Source organism: Struthio camelus, chromosome 13 (assembly GCF_040807025.1).
Source record: "Struthio camelus isolate bStrCam1 chromosome 13, bStrCam1.hap1, whole genome shotgun sequence".
NCBI classification, from domain to species: Eukaryota; Metazoa; Chordata; class Aves; order Struthioniformes; family Struthionidae; genus Struthio; species Struthio camelus.
The window spans coordinates 5,702,478-5,724,682 of record NC_090954.1 but is presented as its reverse complement, the minus strand read 5'-3'; the positions used below and the strand labels follow the sequence as shown (position 1 = coordinate 5,724,682).

Sequence of the window (22,205 nt, the reverse complement as noted above, 5' to 3'; positions counted from 1 at the left end):
AGGAAGGGACAGTTGAAACGTGGCCGTTCCTTGCTGGGTTGCAGCCTCGCACCTGCCTAACTTTCCGTCAGAAACCACACAGCTGTGTCTCAGAAGCACTATCTGAGCAATATGCTCTGTTTATAAATGATAATTCATCTAGTGCTTTCCATTACTTACAGCAAGTTCTGCTGTAAACTGTGTTCTTAACTGAGCTAATGGTCTGAAAACCAGTAACAATATTACAGACATTAAGACACCACGTAATTACAGACGAAGGATTATTAATGTACCGTTCCTGTTCTCGTTGACTAGTGGTGTCACTCACTCTGGGCTTTGCCCTCTTAAGTAGGAGGGGGAGGAAAAAAAGCAACCTAGGAGGAGGTCATACCCCTATTTGCTAATTTTAAATCCTAATATTGGTTAAAGGAGAACACTGTGGTGTCTTTGCACAACTGTGTGGGTAAAGGGAGGAGGAAGGTTGAAAAAAAATCTCAGTGAAGGCATTCTTTAAGACACCCTTGCCCTTGCATCAGCTCTGTGGTGGCCGTGGTTAAATCTGAGTTGTTTCTTGGCTGTTATCGTCCCCTGAGTCAGAGAGAATTTTAGTGAGCCTTTTTCCAGCTAGTTCATTTGAGCCCTTAACCATTCAAACAGAGACTTGAAAACCCAATTAAAAAAAAATTTCCTATATTCCTAACACTGCACATAAGCATACGCGCTGCCTTGCTATGCAGATGTTATGGTGAAAGCAGATAACACTTCACTCTTCCTGCATGCTCTAAGTACTCGAGAGATGCTGTAATAGCCGCCTCTCTTCTGTGGATTAAGTACTTTCCTAACATACACGTTCTCCAGCACAGAGAAGGATTAGAAACGTCTCCGTAGATGTTTGACAGTGATTCTCAGCTGATGCATAAGGAGGAGGAAAATGGAAATAGCCTTCCTTTGTAACAAATACGTGAAGCTGAATATGTTTTCTTCTTGGCATCCCTCTAGTCCTCTCTTTGTACTGAGAGCAAAAGATCTGAAAATAGAGGTTTGTGCAGCTATATTCAGAAATCTATTGTGCTACTATTATTCCTTTGTTAATTGAAGCGTAGTGGGAATAGCTGGAGACTGACAATGTGTCTGTATTTAGCTAGATCTTGTGCAATACTGAAATGTTAAAATGTTTAAGGTTGAAGCTGCCCTTAAGCACCTGTTTACTGTTGGATTTTTTTTTTTTTAACTTTCCCCTTGGGTGCGCTCCTTTTTCTCAGCTCCTGCTGCTGTTCTGGAATATGGAGTTCCCATGTCTACATGTATTGTGCATTGAACTTGCGGTCAGTTAAGCTGTCAACAATCAGTGTTAATAGCTGCCTTGAATAATAGTGCCTCAAATTGAATGCCTTTAGAAGGTCTAGAGAAATCTTGCTAAACCTTTAACCTATTTGCTGTAGGTTTTTCACTTGAAATTTTTAGCTTCCAAATAAAAATCAGATTAATTTTCATGAGAGATACCTTAGATGAATATAGATAAGCTGAAGGGAAGGAGAAGACCCTCACTGAGTGACCATTAAAAAATTTCTCTACTTACCATCATCCATTCTAAACTGGGGAAGAGTAGAGAACAGACCATCTTTTCCTGCTTACTCTCTCCCTATGTTCAAACTGTAACCCTCTGTTTCACAAACAGTGTTTGTTTATTTCAGTGCATGGAGGAGAGGAGGGAGACGTACCTAGTCCCTTAGAAGCTCTGTGTGTAGTTGATGTGCAGTTTTCTAAAGAAAAAAAAAATGCAGCATTGTGATAAACAGTTCTGAAGAGAAGGCAACATCTAGATTTACTGTCTCTGATCTGTTTTCAGGCTTGACATTTGAAAAGAACACCCCTTTTTTTGCATTTGTATGCTCAGAGATCTTAAACCAACTTACTGGGAGGCTGAGCACTTCTAGCTGTCTGCATCTCAGCAGTCCTGTGCAAACATTAACTAATGAATCCTCAAAAGACATACACGGAACTGGTAGGAAAGGTCACGGATTAATGAAGTGACTTTGCCAAAGCTGTACAATGAGTCAGTGAGGGATCTCAAAGTGTTAGTTTCTGTCTGGAACCCCTTGGTTTATCTCATTGACTCTTAATCCCAGCCTAATTCATGCATTTAACTTAAGTTTTATCAGGACCACTGATAAACTCTAGTGATTGACTGTTCCTTGTTGGGAGAACCATGGGAAGCCCTCTGTGCTAGGCAGGACAGAACTGATGTTTGGGAGCTCGTGGGCTGTAGGGCCAAGCGTTTCTGTACCAAGCCTGACCTAGGAAGAGAGTGCAGAGACAACTTTCTTTTTCTGCTCCACCTTTCTGAACGCTGTACAAAGTCATATTCCCTTGCTCTGTCTTGTTTTAGAGACCTATCAGGACTTGCCTCGAGGTAGCACCCAAACGCTTAAGCTCTTTTGTACCTTCTCTAAACCCTATTCTTTTGAGAGATGGAGGCAGTCCCTTTACCCATCTGTTCTTTGGGCAGCACGTATGTCTAGTTCGGCTTTACCAGATTTTTTTCTTTTGAAGCAGACCAGCTACAGCTCCACAGCAAGCAGGGCTGCAGCCCTGGAAAGATGCAGGATTTGCTCTGTAGGCCAACACTGACAGGAGCTGGTAGTTGAAGGCTAAAAGGAGCTTCCACTGAGGTTTGGCAGAAGCTTCAGTATCTAATTATGGCTCAGGTACCTTGTCTGAAGTGGTAGGATTTTGGATTACTTTTTCAGGGTGTACTGACATAGCTTTTTGCATGACCAGGAGTTCTGAAATGATGTTTGTCTTTTCTGGTGTTTTTCCAGCAAGCGGCTCCTCTGTGATGTGGTGATTGTGGCTGAAACTGTGGAGATGGAAGCCCACCGTGTGGTCCTTGCGGCCTGCAGCCCTTATTTTTGTGCCATGTTTACAGGTACTCTTCCCTACAGCAATCACTGCACTGTGGCTGGATGGGCCGTTGCAGCTTCTGAGACTTGTAACTGTGTCTCTGGAAGGACCTGCAGCAAAGGAAGTAGGCATGGGCCTCTATAGACAGGATTTCCTTGGAAGAGAAGAAACACGGTTAGGTCTGCAGTTTGTTACACTTGATGGATGATCTTGGTCATCTTTTGGCTAATTTCCTTGAGGTAGGGTCAGTGAGGCAGGGTCCTTGGGTATGAGGGAGTCTGTAGCATATGGGTCACAGGGTGACTACTATGAGGTTTGGCTCACTGGTTCTTTTTTATTTTTTCTCTCCTTAAAAAAAATTCGAACTCATGAAAACACATGTTGTTAATATCAAGCACGTGTGCCATGCCCTAAAAGATCACAGTGCACATCAAAGAAGGTCCTGGCACAGAAGCTGCAGTTTCAAGGCCTAGCCCTGCAGATGCTTATTCACAGTCACGGATGTTTAATCTCCAATGGCACTTTTTGCTACTGCCCGAAATAACACTGTTGTTCTCTTGGTCCTGCTGTGTATTATTAGCTCTGCAGGGTCCGCTGTTGCAGCCCTCTCTGTAGTAATGGCAGATGCAACCCCAGCGTGGAAGGGAAAAAGAGGACAAAATTCGTGCTCTGATTGTGTGATCCGTAATGGGGGTGCTCTTCAGAGGCTGTGCCCGGAGGGGGCAGCCAAAAGAGCACTGCCAGTACCACGACAGGAGAACGACCAGACCAACATGCTGAGTTTCTCTAGTGAAGTTTCTGTCCGCTTGGGAGCTCCTTAGCTTCCTTGCCTTTTCCTTGCCTTGCCAGGACTGGAACTAACTTAACCAAATACAAAGGGAACGATTACACGTTCCAGGGAACGGTTGTTACGGTCCCTTGGCTTCAGCCTGACGCGCTGCTGTGCATAAGTGAGGTTTTGCTCTGATTTTGTGTTCCTTGGTCTGTGGCCTAGGCAAGGAGGAAGCCCGTTTCAGAGACACCCAGGAGCTATGTGGATGCCTCTTCCTTTTAAAAGCCTTGGGGTTAGGCCCGATTTGATTTGCTTTGCTGGAAGCAGAATGCGGTGTTTCTCAGGAAAAAGCTTGTCATTTGGCAGTCCTTTTTTCCCCTCTGTAATGGAGACAGGCAGAAACTGCAGAAGAAAGAATAACATTTTGACTGCAAAAAGAGGGATAGGGTGCAATTAGGGCATTTGAATCTGTACAAGCATACAACGCTCAGGTGTAACCAGATGTCTGAACGTTAGATGAGATCTGAGGTTGGCCCCGATGGCTTTATTTGCTTGGTGAGACTTCTAAGGCGGAAGGTATTGGTGTTTTCCAGGCAGCTGAAACTGCATCTTGCAGTTGGGTATTAACAGTGGATTTGCTAGTCCTTGTGATGCTCATTCGTGATAAGAGGTAAAAATTCTTGGGAAAGCCCTCTGAAGCTTGGAGGTCATCTGAGCAGGACAGCGGCTGCACCTGGCTGTGCTGGTGTGTCTGTGCTGGATTTCTCTGGGCCTGGTAATGCTTCACGCTGCGAGTTAAACAGTAATCGGGTACCGCAGTCATGTGGCTGCTGCTCTGGCTACCTCTGGCTCTGGTACAGCTCCGGCAGCTCTGGCCCTCTCCCGCTGTTGCATAATGCTCTGAGCAGAGGATCATGCAAAGACCAGTTCTCGGTTCGCTTCTGGTCTTGAGTTATGGTGATCCGGGTCTCCCTTTTGCAAGGGTTGGGTGCTTCATCTCCTTCCCGCTGTGCGTAAGGTCGCTTGCAGGAGGGAGATGTGTTAAAATCACAGCTTAACTATTAGTTGGGGGCTGTCTTATATTGCAGATGAGAAATGAGACTTGGCAGCTGTGGGGCGGTCGCACTGCGGGTGTGTTTGCGGGACGCGTGCGGCGCTGACAGTGGCAGGAGCAGCTTTCGCGCGTGGAGCCTCGCTGTGTCCTAGCCAGGTTGAGCTGTTTACTGGGGGAACCGGGTGCCTGAGTGATCCCTCTGGCACCTGGGAGCAAGGTAGGGAAGGGAAGAGCATAAAGCTCGGCATAAAGCTGTGAACGGTAGGAACCAACCTGAGACCAGCAACCCTTTGTGTGATGCTTGCTCTGCAGGCCTTGTCTCGCGATCAGGTTTGGCTTTGAATTAATGAATGACCTTGTGATGACCTTATGATCTTTCCTATACTGCCTTGTGTCCTCTGGTTAGGCATTTCTTTTAAAAATAGCCTTGGGGAGACCTACATAGGCACATCTTCCATGTATACCTTCCAGTACTGTGGGAGGGTCTAGACCTGGTAATTCTCACTTCAGTGCCCCTTCCTTCAGGTGTTTTTTTTTTGTTTTTTTTTTTTGTTTTTAAGAGCATTTCTGATGGAGGGTGGTCTGCATCACTGCTGGCCCCGTACCGGGGGCATGATGGACGGCAGTAATTTCCATCCGTTTGAAAGAAACCGTAATCACTTCAGAAAGGGCAACAAGTGCTTCGGCGATGCGGATGGGACCGTTGCTGCGAGAGGCGCAGGAGGCGGCGGCGGGACCCGGCCGTTTCCCGTTCAGGTCTCGCGCACCGCTTCAAAGCGCTCTCCCCGCTGCGCGAAGGACCGCTGGTGCCCGGTTCGCCTGTGCGTTCCCCTCGCTGGTTTGCAGAACGACAAAAGCTGTAGCTGCGAGCCAGAAAGCGTCGCGGGAGCGCAGGAAGCACAGAGCCGGGCAAGCTGCTGCGCTGGGCAAACAGGGTTTGAGCGTAGTCTGTCTTGTGACAAAGCAAGGAAGAGGAGCTGGCTGGAAAAAAAGGCGTAAAGAGGGACTAGAGAAAGCGGTGCTGGGTATTCAGGATGCGTCCGTTTAGCCTGTGAAGGGGTGGGGACGAGGGTTGCGCAGCACCTTGCACGGTGAAGCCCTGCACCAGTTTGTTTCTCAGCACAACCCTTAGGTGTCCCAGGTGACACTAGTGCTTTGACCTTTTCTTTTTCTTTGCCTTTAAAGCTTTTTTTTTTTTTTTTTTTTTTTTTTAAAAAAAAAAGGGATGCAGGATGAGATGCCTCAGTTCACCCGGTCATTTGGATGCCCGCGGTGGTGCTCTGGAGGCTGTGGTTGCACTGATGGTCGCACTGATGGTTGCGCGCAGAGCTCGGTGGGAGCGCAGGTTGCCCTCTCCTGTCCTACCACCGGCTCCTTCCTTCAGCGCGCGCCCGTCGCCTTCGGCCGCTTCCTCGCCCCGCGGCCCGGGAGACGAGGCAGGAGCGGCACCTTCGGACGAGCGCTGGGCACGCGGTTCCGCCAGCGGGACCCGGGGTGGGGGGGCCAGACCCCCTCCCCGCGGCTCTCCTCGCCGTGCCCGGCGCGCGAGGCTCTGCTTTGTGGTCGCGCGTGGCAGTACTACCAGGCTGGAGGAGAGCGGAGGACGTGAGCACGCAGGGTTAGCAGCTTGCTGGTGGGTGTAGAAGCCCACACAGCCTGTATTTTTGTTGGCTGTGTCACATGGGCGCCACAAAGGCAGATGATGATATCGGATCGGTCCCTCCAAGCTATTTCTCTATCGATCGCTGCGTGAGTGCATCTGGGTGTCTCCTGTGCCCCTCTGGTTTCAGTGAACGTACCCGTGCTCTGGCACTGCTCTGCTCTGCTTCTTGCCTGCTCAGACGCACGGATGAAGGCTGGGGCTTTCGCCTGCCAACTCCTTAAAGCAGCTCCCGGCTCCGTTTAGGCTGCTGTCGCCCGGCCTGTTTTCAGAATCCCTCTCTCATCTCAGGAGATTGGTTTTTTGGGGGGAGGAAGTGCGTGAAGGAGATGATGTTTATTCCATCAATTATAAAAGTCCTGTTTGCTTTGAAGGCATCACAAATGTAGGTCAGTTATCCCTTTGTACTTGTACATTTGTATTTATGTGCTTCTCTGGATAAAACTGTATTATTTAATTTTAAAAATGGAATTTGGAGCAAACACTCTTCCCGCTTACCTTTCCCATAAGATGCCGTTGGCCTTTCTGATACTTGTGGTCTGACTCCGCTCCAGTTGTTTACCTATTTACTGGCATAAGTGAAGCCAGCAAAGTTTAATTCCCAGGATGCAGATTTTGCTCAAGCTTGGCCCCCCTCTAGCATCTGACTCTGTGCCCTATGCTGTGCGCTTAATGTGCCTGGCCACGTCTTGCCGTGTGCTTTACAGAGGTGTAGGCTGTAATTACTTCTCCCATAGGCTGCAGAAACTATTTTTCCTCTTAATCCCACAGCAATACTGAGTCACCAGATTTCTTAAAGCAGTGATTATTCATGCCCTGGTTTAAGAATTGACATTTCTTCAAGCTCTCCTTTGTTTAGCTTTATTTTGGCATTTATCGCTTTCTTCCATTTTGGAGTTTGTTCTTTCTTTTCTGTGGTTCCCTGAGATTCTGCTGATTAAAACCTGGAACGTGTGGTGTCGCTTGCTGCGTGTGGACATTAAAAGGGGGAGCCCTGGGAGCCCTTTCATGTCCTTCCCGCGACATGCATTTGTTACCTTGAGATACTCCTAGGACACGCAGGGTACCTGCCATGGTTCCTGCACAGTGTTGGGCTCAACGATGGCCATAACAGGGATGGGGAAGGTGCGCAGGAAGCATAAGGTTCACGCCTAGACTTTTAGACAGATATGGATTTTGCTTGTATACTTATAGGGTGTGGGTTTTTGTGTTTGTTTTTTGGGGTTTAAGTTATGCATTTGGAGAAGGGATGCGGTTTGGCATCCCAAAGGCTGCCTCTGAGGTGCGAGGCTGGGAAGGGGACAGATGAGCAATACATCTTTAGCACAGATGCCTTTCATAAGGCATAATCGAATGAGCAGGCTACCACAGGATAATATGGGAGAGAAACTTGCAGCACACTGACTGTAACTGCGGACATGCACACTTGTTTTCCTTTGAGGTAGTTCCTAAAGAAAAAGGGTTGAGCTAATTTACCTTTATTGTAGGGTGTACCACCAAGCACCCTCGTTTAGCTATGGCAACTTTCTCAGCTGTATGTCTATACAAATTCCAGCTGTTAAGAGGGATATCAGAAAAGGTTTATGGGCTGTGGAGCGGCATGCACGTCATGGAGCAGGAGGAGAGCTCGCAGCATGGGGTAGGCTGGCTAAACACAGGGAAACTTGTTTGCTTTAATTTGGCTGGAGTTGTTATTTATCTAGCTTCCTCTGAATCAACCTATTGAGTTTATTGACTTACATCGCTGTCTCTAAATGTATGAGATGTTTTTTAGGTGGCATTAAGAGGCTTCTGAGAATCTTGCTAGTTACCCTTAGATGGTGAGGGAGGGTGTCAAGGTAGTCTCTCAGTGAGATACCAGGAATATAGGCTGGTTGCACTGGGAGCAAGGACCTGAAAAGAGGACTTTCAAAGCAAACTCTAACTGTGCTTTTGAAATGAATTTCAGGAGACATGTCTGAAAGTAAAGCCAAGAAGATTGAAATAAAAGATGTTGATGGGCAAACACTGAGGAAGCTGATTGATTACATCTACACAGCTGAGATAGAGGTCACAGAAGAGAATGTGCAGGTAAGTCTGGTTCAACCACTTCCTTGGAAACTGGAGTAAAAAGCTTGAAACTTAAAGGTACGGGTACTTTGAGGGTGAGTGATCTCTTCAGGCTGCAGAAAGTAAAAGGTTGAGCTTGAAAAGAGCTGCTTCCACTCTCTGTTTAGTCTTGAGGCACTTTACCTTCCGAGGAGCTCTGATGACTTGTGGGTCAGTCTGTCGAAGGTCAAAATATACTCAAACAAGCAGCAAGTCAAATACTGTTTTAAGGTCATGGCAGAAGAATCTGGCTGTTAGTTTTTACATTCTTCTGGATAGTTTGAATTGTTTGGCAGAGCTGAGAGTAGAAAATACTGTTAAAATGAAAGCATTCTTCCTTTCTTTGTATGTGTGCGCTCCGTCTTGAAGTTCTCCGAGGTAAATATTTGTCTCAAAGTGGAAAGAGTAATTGAAAGGCAGTCTACAGATAAAGCAGGATGTTCAGGAAAGTTGTTTTGTTGTCCGTGTTGCACGGCTGTGGCAGTGTATAAGCTGGTAAGGCTTTTTCTTTGACTGTACTTGTATTTATCGTAACAAAAGAGCTGTACACTTAGTCACTGGATTCTGAAGAGGGTGCTGGGAGCTTGTGTGCAGACGTGCTATTCAGTTATTCCCTGTTTTTGTTTGCAAGTGGTAATTTGAGTTGGTTGTCTTTCTCTTTGTGAGTTGGATGTTGGACAGGGTATCAGTAGTCTTTACGGTTTCAGCCCTTTACTGCTTGAAATCAGGTGGTTCTTGCATATGGGACATGAGCCCCTTTGAGCCCCTTCTCTCTCCCTTCCCTTGGAGAAGGCACAGGTTCAGGTGCTTGCTCACCTGTAACGTGTTCTTCCGGCATGATCTTGGGCAAAACTCTGAGATAAGTCTACCTTCTGGTCTAAGCCCTATTTCATTCGCTGTAGTCTAAATCTGTGTGTCCTTTCTCTCCCTCTGTGCCCCACAGTTTTACAGACTTGACTTCCTGGCGTGTTCTAATTTGTGCTCTGAGCCTGGCGCTTGTTTGCATCCTCCTAGGAGTACGGACCGTGGTGACCCTATAGTGAGGCTGCAAGTGGGGCTCTAAGCTGGGATACTGACAGGGAGGACACACCGGTGGTGTTCGTACAGCAAGAAGCTGAGGGTTCAAACGTAGCTGCAGGTCACTTGGGCTAGTTGTCCAGTGTGTAGCCCACCTTTAATGACGGTGTATATGCAGGATCATAAGGAGCTGAGATACTACATTACTTCTGTAATTCATAGCAGCAAAGCAGGGCGGAGTTCTTTGGACCTCTGGGATCTTCCACTGCTGAAAGAAAAATGGTATTTGCATGCTGTCAAGCTGTTTTTTCTTCCTATAGAAAGTATGAAGACTATATCCATGTGTCATCTGAAACGTATGCTTTCCTTCTACCCTGCTGGTTGTTGGTTGGCCTAGAAGCACCCACTCGGCACGTGGGAAGCGCAGAGCTCGGGATACCATCTGGCGTTCTGGATCCCATCAGTCTGGATTGACTGAAACTTGCTTTCAGTTACTAGGCATGCCCTAGCTTTTTTCCCATGCAAGCGTTTAAATGCTCAACTACAGCTGCACCCGCATGTAAACAGCATGCGGGAGCTGGATCCGGCCTGAGAGCCAACTCAGTCCTGCTCTTAATTGGCAGGATAGACATGCCCCAAGAAGTCGGGGTGTAACCTTTTCTATTCCAACAGAAAGGAACATTTTCTAGTAAAACCTAACCATAGTCTACCTTCTAATGGCCTAAGGGTGTATAGAGAGTTGAAGAAAGAGCCCTGTCTTTGTATTTTGACTCCCATCTTTCTTACGGTAAGATCAAAAATAAGAGTCTGGTGAATACTGAGGTTTAGGAATAGAATTTTTTCCTGATCTAATAGAGCAGGCCCTTTCTCTACATGATTAATTTAAATAACCACTCTGTGAATAACTCTTTAGACTAGAGGTAAGATAATTCATGAAAGCTAAGAAATGAAGCTGATCTAAAACAGGATTAACTGGCTACTTTAAAATTTATTGTGTATTTAAAAATATCCATGTTGAAAGTATTTTGTGGAATTTAATTAATATGATTTGGTGAAGAAACCAATCAGTAGCAGGTATGAAGAGACATCTCCATCCTGTCTCCAGGTATTTTGCCACTGACCAAAACACAATAAATAGCTTAATAATCTACTGTAGGGTTTGTCGTGTGGCCACAGAAAGAGTTTACAGAAAAGAATATTCTGAATCACTGGAAAGGTTCACATCAGGACACGAATAACGAGGTGTTCAGACTCTCGCAGCCTTCAGTTTGGATTAGCAATATCAGTCTTAGGGAGAAGTGAGCAGTTTTGGTCTTTTATGTTGCCACAAATCCTGCTGTACAGCACCAGTCAGCTGTCCAGTGGGGAGGATGCCTTGATGTTGTCGGTTTGCGTTGTTTCAGGAGTTTTTTTTCCCACTGTGAAATGTTTGTTTGCCATCTTGCTTGAGCAAGGCTGGAGGTTCTCCTTCCCCTGCTGGTATCTCCTGAGTTCTCCTACTGCTGTGGTGTGAGCCCTGACTTTCTAGCAGGGCCGCGGTGTATTTAATGCACAGTTTTGCAGACTTCCTCAACGGCTGGAAGAAGCAATTTCTGGGTATAGGTGCCAATTAATTTCTTTATAGAAATTACAAGAGAAAAGATTAACATTAACGTTAACTGAGCAGATGTAGCCAAGCTACCAAAGCAGGCAAGTAAATGAAAAGACAGGATCTTGTCAGTGGGCGGAATGAAATGAGAGCAGAACTGAGGTGAGAAAAAGATTAGCAGCAAAGGTGACATGGGAGTGAGGGAATGAATGTTCCCGAGCGTACTCAGATTTTAAGCGGCGTCCAGCTGCTTTTTTTTTTTTTTTTTTTTTAACCTAAGGAAGGATGTGGAGACGAGGGGCCAGGTCTGTACAGGCGGTTCCAGTGATCACCTGTATAGTGATTTACTGAGGAGTTCATGCAATTTCTCCTCAAGGTGATGTCCCAAGCCTGCAGCTGAAGAGGATTTCTGGTCCACCCTAGCTCTGTGAAGAAAAGCACTGAGCTAGCGTGGTAGAAAATATTCTCTGTTGGCATTTACATGGGTAAGAATTGCCCGGATCAGCTCAATTCTACGTTATGCGTCGAAGCCTTGTTTTAAGAGAGGGATTTCAAGGCAATAGACTTGGTAGTAGAATGGTTCAGGGATGGTGGAGAGTAGAAAGTCTCCTGAGCTGAAAGGTGTTTTGCTTCTGAACACGCGTTTGGGATTTCCCCACTTGTTCAGAAGGCGTGGGGCAGAGGAAGAACTTCTGTCTCCGTGGCTGTCATGGACTCGTCTGAGGAAAACCCATTTGGGAATTTCTGTCCCCACTGTCTTCTGCTGTTCCTCTCTGCCCCCCGTATCAGGGTAGCTGTAAAGACATCTGACTCATGTGCATGCCAAAAAAAATCTGATTTGAAGATGGAGCTTGATAAGTTTATTGGGAAGAGAATTGTACTGTGCAGTTTCTGTAAAAGTGAGGAAAACTGAAGTGAGCAACTTGGGGAGGTTCACAGATGCTCTTGTGCAGCCCTGGTTGGCTTCAGTGGAAACCATATGCTTACATCTCAGCAGAGCCCAGGGCCTGCTACTATGTATCTGTACGTAAAAGCTGGCTGTTTTCACATACCAATTCATTGGCTTTTTCAGTTAGGTTTTGATTGTGAAGCTGAAATGGCTGCATTGCTGCTTGCTTTCCACCACTGATGTCAAACCTGCCAGTTCAGTGAAGAGCAATGGGAGCAAAGTCCAGCAACTGAGAAAAGGCTCAACATGACTTTCCTGAGCAGAGCTGAAGTGCAGCCCGACTAGGGAATTAAAGTGCCACCAGCTTTCTCTGCAGAGCTGCGTGACCTTGTTGAGCGTTGACCTGAACATTGTGAAAGGCCCAAAGCTGTTATGCTGGGGCTGACGTTTAGGGAGCAGGCAGAGTTCACCAAGATTGTGCTAGAAAATAATTTTGCCATGTCTTTGGAGGCTTGGAGGTGTCGACACTACCATCTTTCTGAAGCAGGTGAATAGCTAGCTGCTTTTGCTGGATCTCTGTGTCCTTGTTGCGTGGTTTTGTGTGTGCTTGGCAGAAGATGTGTTGCAGTGAATAAGAGCCTGAGAGCTCTTGCGCCAACAGTGCTGGAGCACAATGGGCTGCTGTTGAGCTGGTGGTGGGATGTAGGCTGAGAGTGCCTGTTATTCAGAGAGGTGTTTTTTACTTAGGCTGTAAAAACAAGGCTTTTCATCCATGAGCAAATGTGATGGAGGAAAGCACAGAAAACTGATGATAAAATTCAACAGCTGTTACTGAAAAATAGGTTGGGACTGAGTGACTCAAGAATTGAAGCAGTTGTGCGTGTGGGGTTCCTCTCCATGAACAAGTTGTTCTCCTGAGCCTATGCTGAACATTTTACTTTTAAAGAGCCTATTAATGAAGTCAGGAGGGCAAAGAATTGTGCAAATGATTCATTTGGGTTCCCATTTGAGACTAAACCACTGCTTTCCCCATCCGGAAACCAGGAGGCAGGCAGCCCAACACGGAAAACATCCGTGTTGCGTTGTGTGCGCGTCGGCCTCTGAGAGGACGCACAAGCTTCTTGGTGTGTTCATCTCGGAAAATAAATTGTGCTGAAGCCTGTGGAGATCAGGCGATTTGTGTGATCGGGCTGGTCGTTACGGCGAACGAGGAGACTTGTGAGGAGGCCTTTCATCTTCTGAGGAGCTCTGGTGAAGACCCCAGAGCTCTGGCTGCAGACCTTGGGTGCAGTCCCCCTTCAGTGCGTCTCTGGGCACAGATCCTTACTGGTGGCACTTAATTGCCTGCAGGCAACCTGAGAGTTACACTCCCAAATAAGAAAGTCATTACTATTAGGGTTGTAATGATTCCCCGTGACAAGTCCTGATTAGCCTGATTTCACAATTAAACTTCTGCTAATGAAGTGCAGGACACTGCGTGTCTGCTGTGTCCTTCTGTACTAGCCACAGACTGTCTCGTACAGAAAGAAGATGGAAAATGTGTCTAGAAATCAGCTGCTCAGGGGAAATAGATGTTGGAACTGTCAGCTTTGCGGACATAATAGTAATAATAAATGGCTTAAGAAGTGGAGAAGAAAACTTAAAATCTGTAGTACTTCCTTTTCAGAAGCATCCTGCACCTCAGGTTTACCCCGAGGACTTAACAGCTTCAACACAAAGGAAGGAGTGTATCCAGGACAGATGCGGTTTTGATTTTGCCAAAATAAAGGGGTGATGAGTGGGTCATTTCATCTCTCCTCCCCCCGTTCTCTCTGAAAGCTGTAACTGTGGAAAGTAAAAGCCGAGGGCAAGGCACGGAGCCTTTCAGCTCAGCTTTAGGAGCTGTAATAAATGGGGGCTATTTTCTCCCTTCTGCAAAAGATCCTTGCCTAGCATCACCCCTTGCCCCCCTGGAGTACTAGCGAGCCCTCTCAACAGCGGTAATGCCTTCTTTTATGTATTACAGCAGTGCTGTGCTCTAAAGTTGGAGAAGGTAGATTAGGACTGAGCAGGCGACGTTGCCAGCAGCTCCTGTTTTCTCTCTCGCCTCTGTACCCCTCCTTACGTCAGCTCCCGGAGACGTTTTGTGGCTCTCATCCTGCCACGAATGCCTCCCGCCTTTGCCGTTTCACCCCGGGCAGAGCTGAAATAGAAGCGCCGTTCTTCACCCTCAGTGCTGGCTGCATAGCAGCTGGGGGGTGACAAAGCCTGGTCGCCTTATGCTAAAAACCACGTTTAGTGGAGTTTTATCTCTGTTCCATTTGCAGTCTGGAGCTGTTCAGTTAAGAGCATGTATTTAACCTGCTTTGCAGGCGCAAGATCCACTGGTTTCTCTGGTCACCGTTTCCCTGGGAAGCTGCTGGAGAAGGGTCTTGCTGGCTGTGCAGGTGTTCAGCCCCAGCTGTGGCCGTGGATGTGCTGCTTAGGCTAACATCTAAATCCTTATTTGGTTTCCAGTCTGACCAGATTGTCAAAGCAGTTTATAAGCTGTTCTTGCAGCCCTTCCTGCCCTGGGGAAATGTAATTCTCCCCGTTTTACGGAGGAGAGATGGTGGCATGAAGATTGCCTCTTGCCTAAGATGACGGGGAGAGCTGTGGCAGAGCAGGGAACTAACCCCGGTCTCTAAAGTCCAGCGTTAATGCCTGATTGTTGGACGATTCTCACAGCAGCACAGATCACTTCCTGGGTTTTGGTTAGAAGATGCCTCTAGTTTAAAGATTTATAATAGTATTTGGTTGCAGAGACAACGCTCTGTAAAACTTGAGATAGGTATAGAGTCTGCTGAGTGAGAGAGCACTTCTGGTAAAATAAATCATTATTGCCGTTTAGTATCATAGATGAGTTCTGAACATAAATTTTTTTTTTTAGCAAAGAAGTCAATTTCAGTAGAAGTAGTAAATAATTTTGATATGGTTTCAGAAGGCAATTAGATTTTGGTAAGGAGGCTAATCTAGTAGAGAAGCCAGCAGACCAATATATGCTTTCTCTAAATAGTGTTCACAGTGGTTGGAAATCGAGTATTAAGAGCCAGATTTGGACCCACATGAAGAAACTTGCCTGGATAGTAGTGGAGCTGCAGTTTGGTCCTGCTACATATTTAGGCAGGGCATTTCCTCTTGTTATTTCTGAAGGAAACAGACCTTGTGCTAGCGGATATCCTCTGCTTGCTTTTCGCCCTCCCTGGTAAAAAAAAACAAGATGAGTGGTGAGATGTTCAGCTGGGAAATGAAAAGAGAAAATCTATTCATCTGTTGATAGGCTATTTATATCCTACTTTTAAAAAGTATTAGATGAAAATACCTCTTTCCCATCGATTACAGTGGAGTAAGGCACCTTCTACTCTGATCTGTCCAGCCGGCGTGAGACTATACTAGTGGCTTTAGGATGTCCAAGAGGCTGTACTGTGCAGGTGGTCAGTGACAGTAGTGAGAAGCCTCTGTCTTAAAGGCAGTGTCCCAAAACGCGCTTGCGTTTGCGTGGGTGCGCCCTTGGTCGCTGAGGACTGTGGGGAGGAAGCCTGGGCACATGTATTGCCATAGAGGGTTTGCAGGGGTCTGACTTCTAATGCAAGTCAGGTGCTTGCCTTTCTGCTGATAGAAGGAGATGTTTCAGCTAGAATAGAAAGTTGCTCACCACTAGGTTTCAGGAACGCAGGAGCGTTGTTATCTTGATTTAATTAAGAGCACAAACTAATCTCCTCCTGGCATCAAGAGGCTTGAGCCAAAATGGGCTTGTAGGTTAATTGATTTCTTTATTTTATTGTTGCCTATTGGGGTGACTGCAAAATCCTACAGCTTGGTTGGATTTTAGAATGCATCAGTGGCTTAGAAAACACCTGGGGGCAGGTTGAGAGTTCCCTGCAGTTCTCCTGTGATGGGCGACAGGAGCGTGGGGGGGAGGTGGCAGGAGGCAGGTGAAAGAACATCTTTTCCCCCTTCTCTGCCACACACTGAGTTCAGGGCAGTGAATATTGTTAACCCGTTTGTTTTGTTTAACAGCCACTTATTTTTTCAGTCGGGAATAATTTTCCGGAAATCTGCATTCAAACGGTGAGCGCAGGTGCCTGGTTAGAAGGACATGCGTGAACCAGCCAAAATTGTAGAAGAGCTGGAATAAGAAATGTCTGCGGTTGCTGGAAGACATAAGAAAGGAAATCGCTGATGTCATGAGCGGCAACATCCAGACTGACTTTATTTTTTACTTCCTGTTCTCGTTCACTGGCCTCAGAGATGTTCTTTCTAGCAGATGTCGCTTTCCTGACCCAATTTGTCTCCCCTTTTTACACTTTAGTATTACGAGTGCAAAAGAGCACCCCATTTGCAGGTGCGGTCGTGAAGCACAGGACCGAAATGGCCAGAGTTGATGCCATCTTTCACGACAGCCTTGCTGTACCTAAAAACTGGCTGGAGGTTGCTGAGAAGTCCCTCTTTAATGTGGCAGTTTGGGTCCCCTGCTCACGAGCCAACAAGGTTTTGTTGGAAATGTGAAGGCCCTAGGCTTTTTGCTTTTGAAAGTATAAAGCAGTGGGCTTGCATGGGCTTTGAATGTGAGGGTAAGCACGTAGACAATATAAAGGAAAAAACCCTCTGTGCTAGACCCACCTGGAGCAAAACTAGAAATTCAGGTGTGTCCATGGCTGCTTGTTTTGTACTCCCCTTGCTCCCCTTGAGGTCTTTCAGGAGAGAAGACATGAGAAGAGATCCACATGATAAAGCTATTTCCGTCTTTCAGGGCAGGGAGGGGGGAGCTTCTGCATTTAGATAGTGCTCAAGCTTGAATATTCCTTTTTACACCTCACAATGACGCGTCCCTGTGTAAAGGGAAATTACACCTTATTTGTTTAAGTTGGGAATCAAACGTTCTCTGTTGGTAACTCTTAATTCCCCTTTCTTGCCTTTTCAGGTTTTGTTGCCAGCTGCTAGTTTATTGCAGTTGATGGATGTTAGAAAAAACTGCTGCGACTTTCTTCAGTCCCAACTGCATCCCACAAATTGCCTTGGAATTCGAGCCTTTGCAGATGTGCACGCGTGTACCGAACTTCTGCAGCAGGCAAACGCCTATGCAGGTGAGGAAAGGGTCGTCCATTTGCAGAGTGCAACCTCTTTCCGGGTAGTGTTGGCTGATGAGTTGGGCAAGATCAACAAATCCAGGTGGAGCTCTTTGTACTTCTCATGTTAGAAGGAACGTGGAATGGAATACTTTATCGGGTTGCAGACTTGTAACTTTTATGAAGTCGCAAATTGTGGGATTTAGTTTGGTCGCAGGGGAAACCTTGGAGGTAAAATATGTTTCTCTGGTCCCAGTCTACAAACTATTTCGTTGATGTATTCCTAATAAGCTCTTTGGCTGCCTGCTCAGCAGCGCAAGCCATGCTGCCGTGCTGGTGTCTTCCTCTTGTATGCTGGCCCATGACAACCGTAAGAAATGATTGTGAATTTGTGCATTCTAGGAGTAATTAGCATTAGGCAAAATTAAATCTTGGTGGGAGCAGGAACGCTCAGCTAAAACAAATTGTCATTAAAATTTGAGCCTCTGATCAGTGGAGCAATAGCCACTTGCACCATGGGTGGATGTGCTCCTTAACGCTTCCATAAATGCTTGCTTCCTTGACAGTGGATGTGCTTGGTTGCAATAAGTAAGTTCAGGCAATTGCTTTTCTGCATACCTCTTTGCTTTTCTGCATACCTCTTCTAAGGCATAAATGTGAAGCTGCTCCATGTGGGGTCATGCTCTCAACTCCCCTGCGCTTTCCAGTCTCCTTGAGGAAGGTTACCCTTGATCTCTTCTTGGGAGAAACTGGTGGTTTTCTCTACTCAGTTCATTTTTCTACTTTTCTGTCTGTTTGTGTAGACAAAACCACACCTGCTGTCTCCTGGAGCACCTGCTCAGTCCTGCAACATTTTTCCTGGTACATTATTTTCTTTAATTGGACCATAAGTATGCTCAGTGGAATAAAACTATGCCCGCCAAATCCGCCCCTCTTCTCCTGCAAATAAAAGTAAAACCTTTTCAGCTGCTCTGGCTGTATTATCCCCTGGAGGAAAAGGTACCCTGGAAGGAACGGTTAATTGTGTAAAGGCTTGCTTGTAATGTCTCATTATCCTTGCTTCCAGGCCCTGTTCAATCTTTAACCCAACAAGCAGTGCATTCACTGTATATTTATTTGGTTGTTTGGCAATTAGGAGATCTGCTTTGTTGTTTCATTGGCCTTCATACGTCCCAGTTAGTACAATAGCCCGTGTAATGTTAATGAAACACCATTAATAAAAATGCCATTAAAATTCTTTTCACTCTGTTGTTTATGTAACAAGCATTGAACGGAGACAGAAGTCCAGAAGCTCGAGAGTCTGTGATGGTGTGAGCTCAGTTACTTAGGAAATGCTTAGTTCTAGCCAATGGATAACTTTAGCAGGTAGAAGGACCTTCCTGATGCAAGAAGGCACAAGTTCTTACTTTACTCCAATCAGTGAATGTTTTGCTTGCTTCCAACAAATAAGAAGAGATCAAATATCTTTCTACAGCCAAATGCCAGTCCAGAATGAATAGGAGATTGTGTCCAGAAGTCAGAGTACACGCAGATTGCTGTGTCAGGAGCATTTCCTTTTTCTCCAGTATTTAAGGCCAGAAGAGTTCATTAGAACTTGTATGTGATTTCCAGCATAACACAGGTCACGAAGCTTTATCCAGATATTGCTGTTTTTAGTCAAGAGTCTTTGGCTTAGCTAGGGCGTTTCGGTCCCCAGGAAACTTAAGTGGGGCCCATAACAGGGGAAACCCAAGTGCTGATGTTGGTAAGGCATTGTCCAGGTGAGATCTCTGAGGTGCTCCACTCTGGAAGTCATGCCTTCTTGTGCCTCTCTAGTGCTGCTTTTTGGCAAGCAAAATACCTTGCAGAGGTGAAAATAAGAGGCAGATCTTGCTACAGAGGGAGCTCTTTGGATGTATGAGTCTGAACTTCTCAGAGCTAAAGAGATTAGGGCTTGGAAAAAGCCGCCTCAGATAAAGCGTCTAAGACTTGAGTTTCTGTGTTTCAGTTAAAGGTAAACGGGGCTCAGCAAATGTTAGTAGGTGAGGTTAAATTGGCCTGTATTCCTAGCAGATACTTATAAAATTGTCTGCACATGGCTGGTAGCCGTTTTGACCTATAAATACTTAATTGTTTCCTAGCTCCCTTTGATTAGGTGTAATGCAGGACAAAATGGATGATCCCTTTTGGAACTATATTGTAATGAGTCAGAATTCTCCCAGTCTGCAATTAAAAACAGTGGTATAAGTGGCTATATTTTGTTTATAAGTGGCTATATTTTGTTTATAAGTGGCTCCTAGAGTCACAGTGGAGCGTTTGGAGGCGAGACGAGGTGAGAAGAAATTCATAAAGTTGGCGTCTACGTGGAGAGAGGCAAGGTGAGAGGGTGATGCTGAGAGTCTTGAGGAGGGGAAAGATGAAGTTTGTGCATTTTGGGGGGAAAGAAGGAGAGAAGGTGCATGACCCCACGTGAGCACATTGGATGCAGGTCTACCTTTCCCCACCTCTCCTCGCCTCCCTCACACGCTGGTTGAGCTGCCTGCTGCGGGATCCCTCCCTGCCCACTCGCCTGCTAATTTGCTACTGGCCTGTAAGCAGCAAATTGATTGTATGTGGCCGAATCACGTTGAAGGTGGGCTTTACTCTGAATACCTAGAAATACCAGGGAGCCTCGATGGAGTCTCTCATCCAAGCATTGAGCAGGTCTGATTGTGCCTGGCTTGTTGAAGTGGACAGGAACTGAATCTTGAGGTGCCCTGACTCCAGGTTATTTACTGCGTTAGAGAGGTACTGGCACTTTTCTCTATTGCTAGCGGTAATCTCATTTGGCACGGGAAGATACGTACGGTGGCTTCACAGAAAGTTAAGTCCCAATTTATGATTTGCTGTTATTTACAAAAGAGTCTCATGGGGCTTGTGTTATTTTAAATAACATCAAATGTCTTTAACCAGCTCTGAGATTGTTTTCTTTTTCTGTTCACCAGTTCAGTTCCAGCGCGCATTGTTTGCCTTGGTCGCTCAGAGCTGTTATAATAATGGTTTTCTGAATGCTGTCGTCCTTCCATTGACGTAAAGCCTGGATTTCATTATAATTTTCTGTTCCACCTTTTCGTTTGTTGAACAGAGCAGCACTTTCCTGAGGTGATGCTAGGAGAAGAATTTCTTAGCCTTAGTCTGGACCAGGTTTGCAGTTTAATATCAAGTGACAAGCTCACAGTCTCCTCTGAAGAAAAGGTACAGTAAATTGTGTAGCAACGGTGAATTTAAGAATGCCAGAATGCTTCTAAATCTCATACTGGGAATTGTTCTTATGCTATGCTATCTAGGGGCCATTTTCCAACAGACCTCGCATGGAAAGGAAAATTAAAAATAATGCGAATCCTAAAGGCACATAAAAATGACCTTCACTTGGTTGTTCTTTATATGAAGTAACGATTCTCAGATCCATATCTTTTCCCCAAACCCCAAGGGACAGAACTGAATTCTGTCTGTGTCTGGAAAGCTAGGAACCTCCCGTTGTCTGCTGGTATAAAGCTTCTGTTGCCTGCCTTAAAACCTCACCAAAAGATGAATTGCCCTAGGTCAGGGAGGAGCATTGCCTTGTGTTGTGCCTAGGGATGGGACAACTAAAGGAGGTCCACAACCGAAAAGAAGGAAGGAAACATTTTTCTAGGATCATCAGTGTTTTTAATGGAAGACGGGGAAAAAAGGCATTGCTTGATGTTGTTTTGTGGTTTGAAATGTTCAGCACACCTCTTGTGGTCTGAACCTAAAAATGAGGCAATCAGAAAGGATGACCCGTGATTATGCTACGTGGTGAGCTCTAGGTCCAGCCTCTTCCTTTGGTTTGGGGCTTCTTGTATGAACTGTGGCAGGTTTTGGGGAAGAGAAGCATGGCCCTAGAGAGCCCTTCAGCTTGCCTCTGAATTGTCACTGCAGGGAGGTGGGCACTTGGGGAGGCTGTGGGAGAGCTTGAGGGTTACAGGGCTCGTAGCTTCGGGACCCTGTTGAATGCCTGCGGCGTGGTGGGACCAGCGTTTGGCTGCTGCGGCGCTGTGCTGAGCAGCTCGGGCCGGGTGCGTGCACCTATCCTGCTCAGCCCGGCCAGGCTGCGCAGGTAGTGGGGCCCGTGTGGGTACGAAGCTTGCCGGAAAGCTTGCGTCACGTGAGGTGGTCATGCAGATAGATGCACTTCATTCAAATCCTAAGCCAGCAAACTTGGAGGCGCCCGTAATGTGTTTCCGCGGGCCTGGAGCTAGCGTGGGCGTCTCTGCAGGGTGCTGCTCCGTGCCACATAGGCAGGGTCGAAAGGGAAAAAACAAATAGCACAAATTCACGGCAAAATTGCTTTGCATGAGCCAAGCAGCTTGCAGAGGGAAGTGCAAGTTTAGTAACCAATTTTTTCCAGTCCTGTGCAGCATTGTTAAAAAGCTTTTATTGGCCTTGTGCCCAGAGAAATCAAAGGACTCGCTCCCTCATCTGAGCTTTATACAATCAAAACCAGTACTTCTTTAGTTGATTTTGAAGTTGAGCATGCAGGTCTGTGGAAGGAAATGTAAGCATAAGTGGTATGTTCAAAACAACAGATAATAATAACAGTGGTTATGCAAAAATTGGGATTTGAATATGAATGTGAAACGTGCTGGAGTCCAAAGGAAAAAAAAGTGCTGAAAATTGAAGTCATATTGATCGACGAGCCGTTTTCCTGACTTTTATTCTTTTCTGCTAATGTGTATATTACACACATGCGCACACGCACACACGCTTGTATATGTATGGGTGTGTGCACGTGATGGGTAGAGATTTATTCTTAAGCAATATGACGTAGTAAGTAGGCAAACACTTAAACCATCTGAGGGCTAAATTATTGCAACCAGATTTCGGGAGAGACTTGCTTGTTCCTGTGGCTTGTATGTATAATGCAGTCAGTGACCCAGAGCAAATCCGTCTCTTGGAGCAGCTGGAAATATTATAGCTGGATCGTAGCAGGGCCAGAAGTAACAGGACAACTGAGGGAAATGTTGCTGCTATAATGCTTCTAGGTCAGGTGTGCGTGCCCAAAAGCTGGTATGTTCTTCCTTCCTCTGCCATCCCCCAGCTAATTCCAGTTGGCCTAATAAAATATATTCCTTACCCTTCTACAAATTTTGGCTTGCTTATATCCCTAGACCATCATGACTACCAAAAT

General features: G+C 46.1%; 1 protein-coding gene across 6 annotated transcripts in view; it reads left to right on the top strand.

Annotated features, from left to right (window-relative positions):
- Window positions 1–22,205, top strand: part of KLHL3 (kelch like family member 3) — a 67,151-nt gene that overhangs the window by 23,673 nt on the left and 21,273 nt on the right. For 5 of the 6 annotated variants that reach the window (XM_068959250.1, XM_068959248.1, XM_068959249.1 and 2 more), the window contains exons 3-6: window positions 2,802–2,908; window positions 8,318–8,439; window positions 16,894–17,056; window positions 20,142–20,251. In XM_068959250.1, coding sequence (XP_068815351.1) covers window positions 2,802–2,908; window positions 8,318–8,439; window positions 16,894–17,056; window positions 20,142–20,251 — 502 coding nt within the window. The remainder of the gene's footprint in view (window positions 1–2,801; window positions 2,909–8,317; window positions 8,440–16,893; window positions 17,057–20,141; window positions 20,252–22,205) is intronic. The other variant, XM_009670179.2, reaches the window with a different exon arrangement.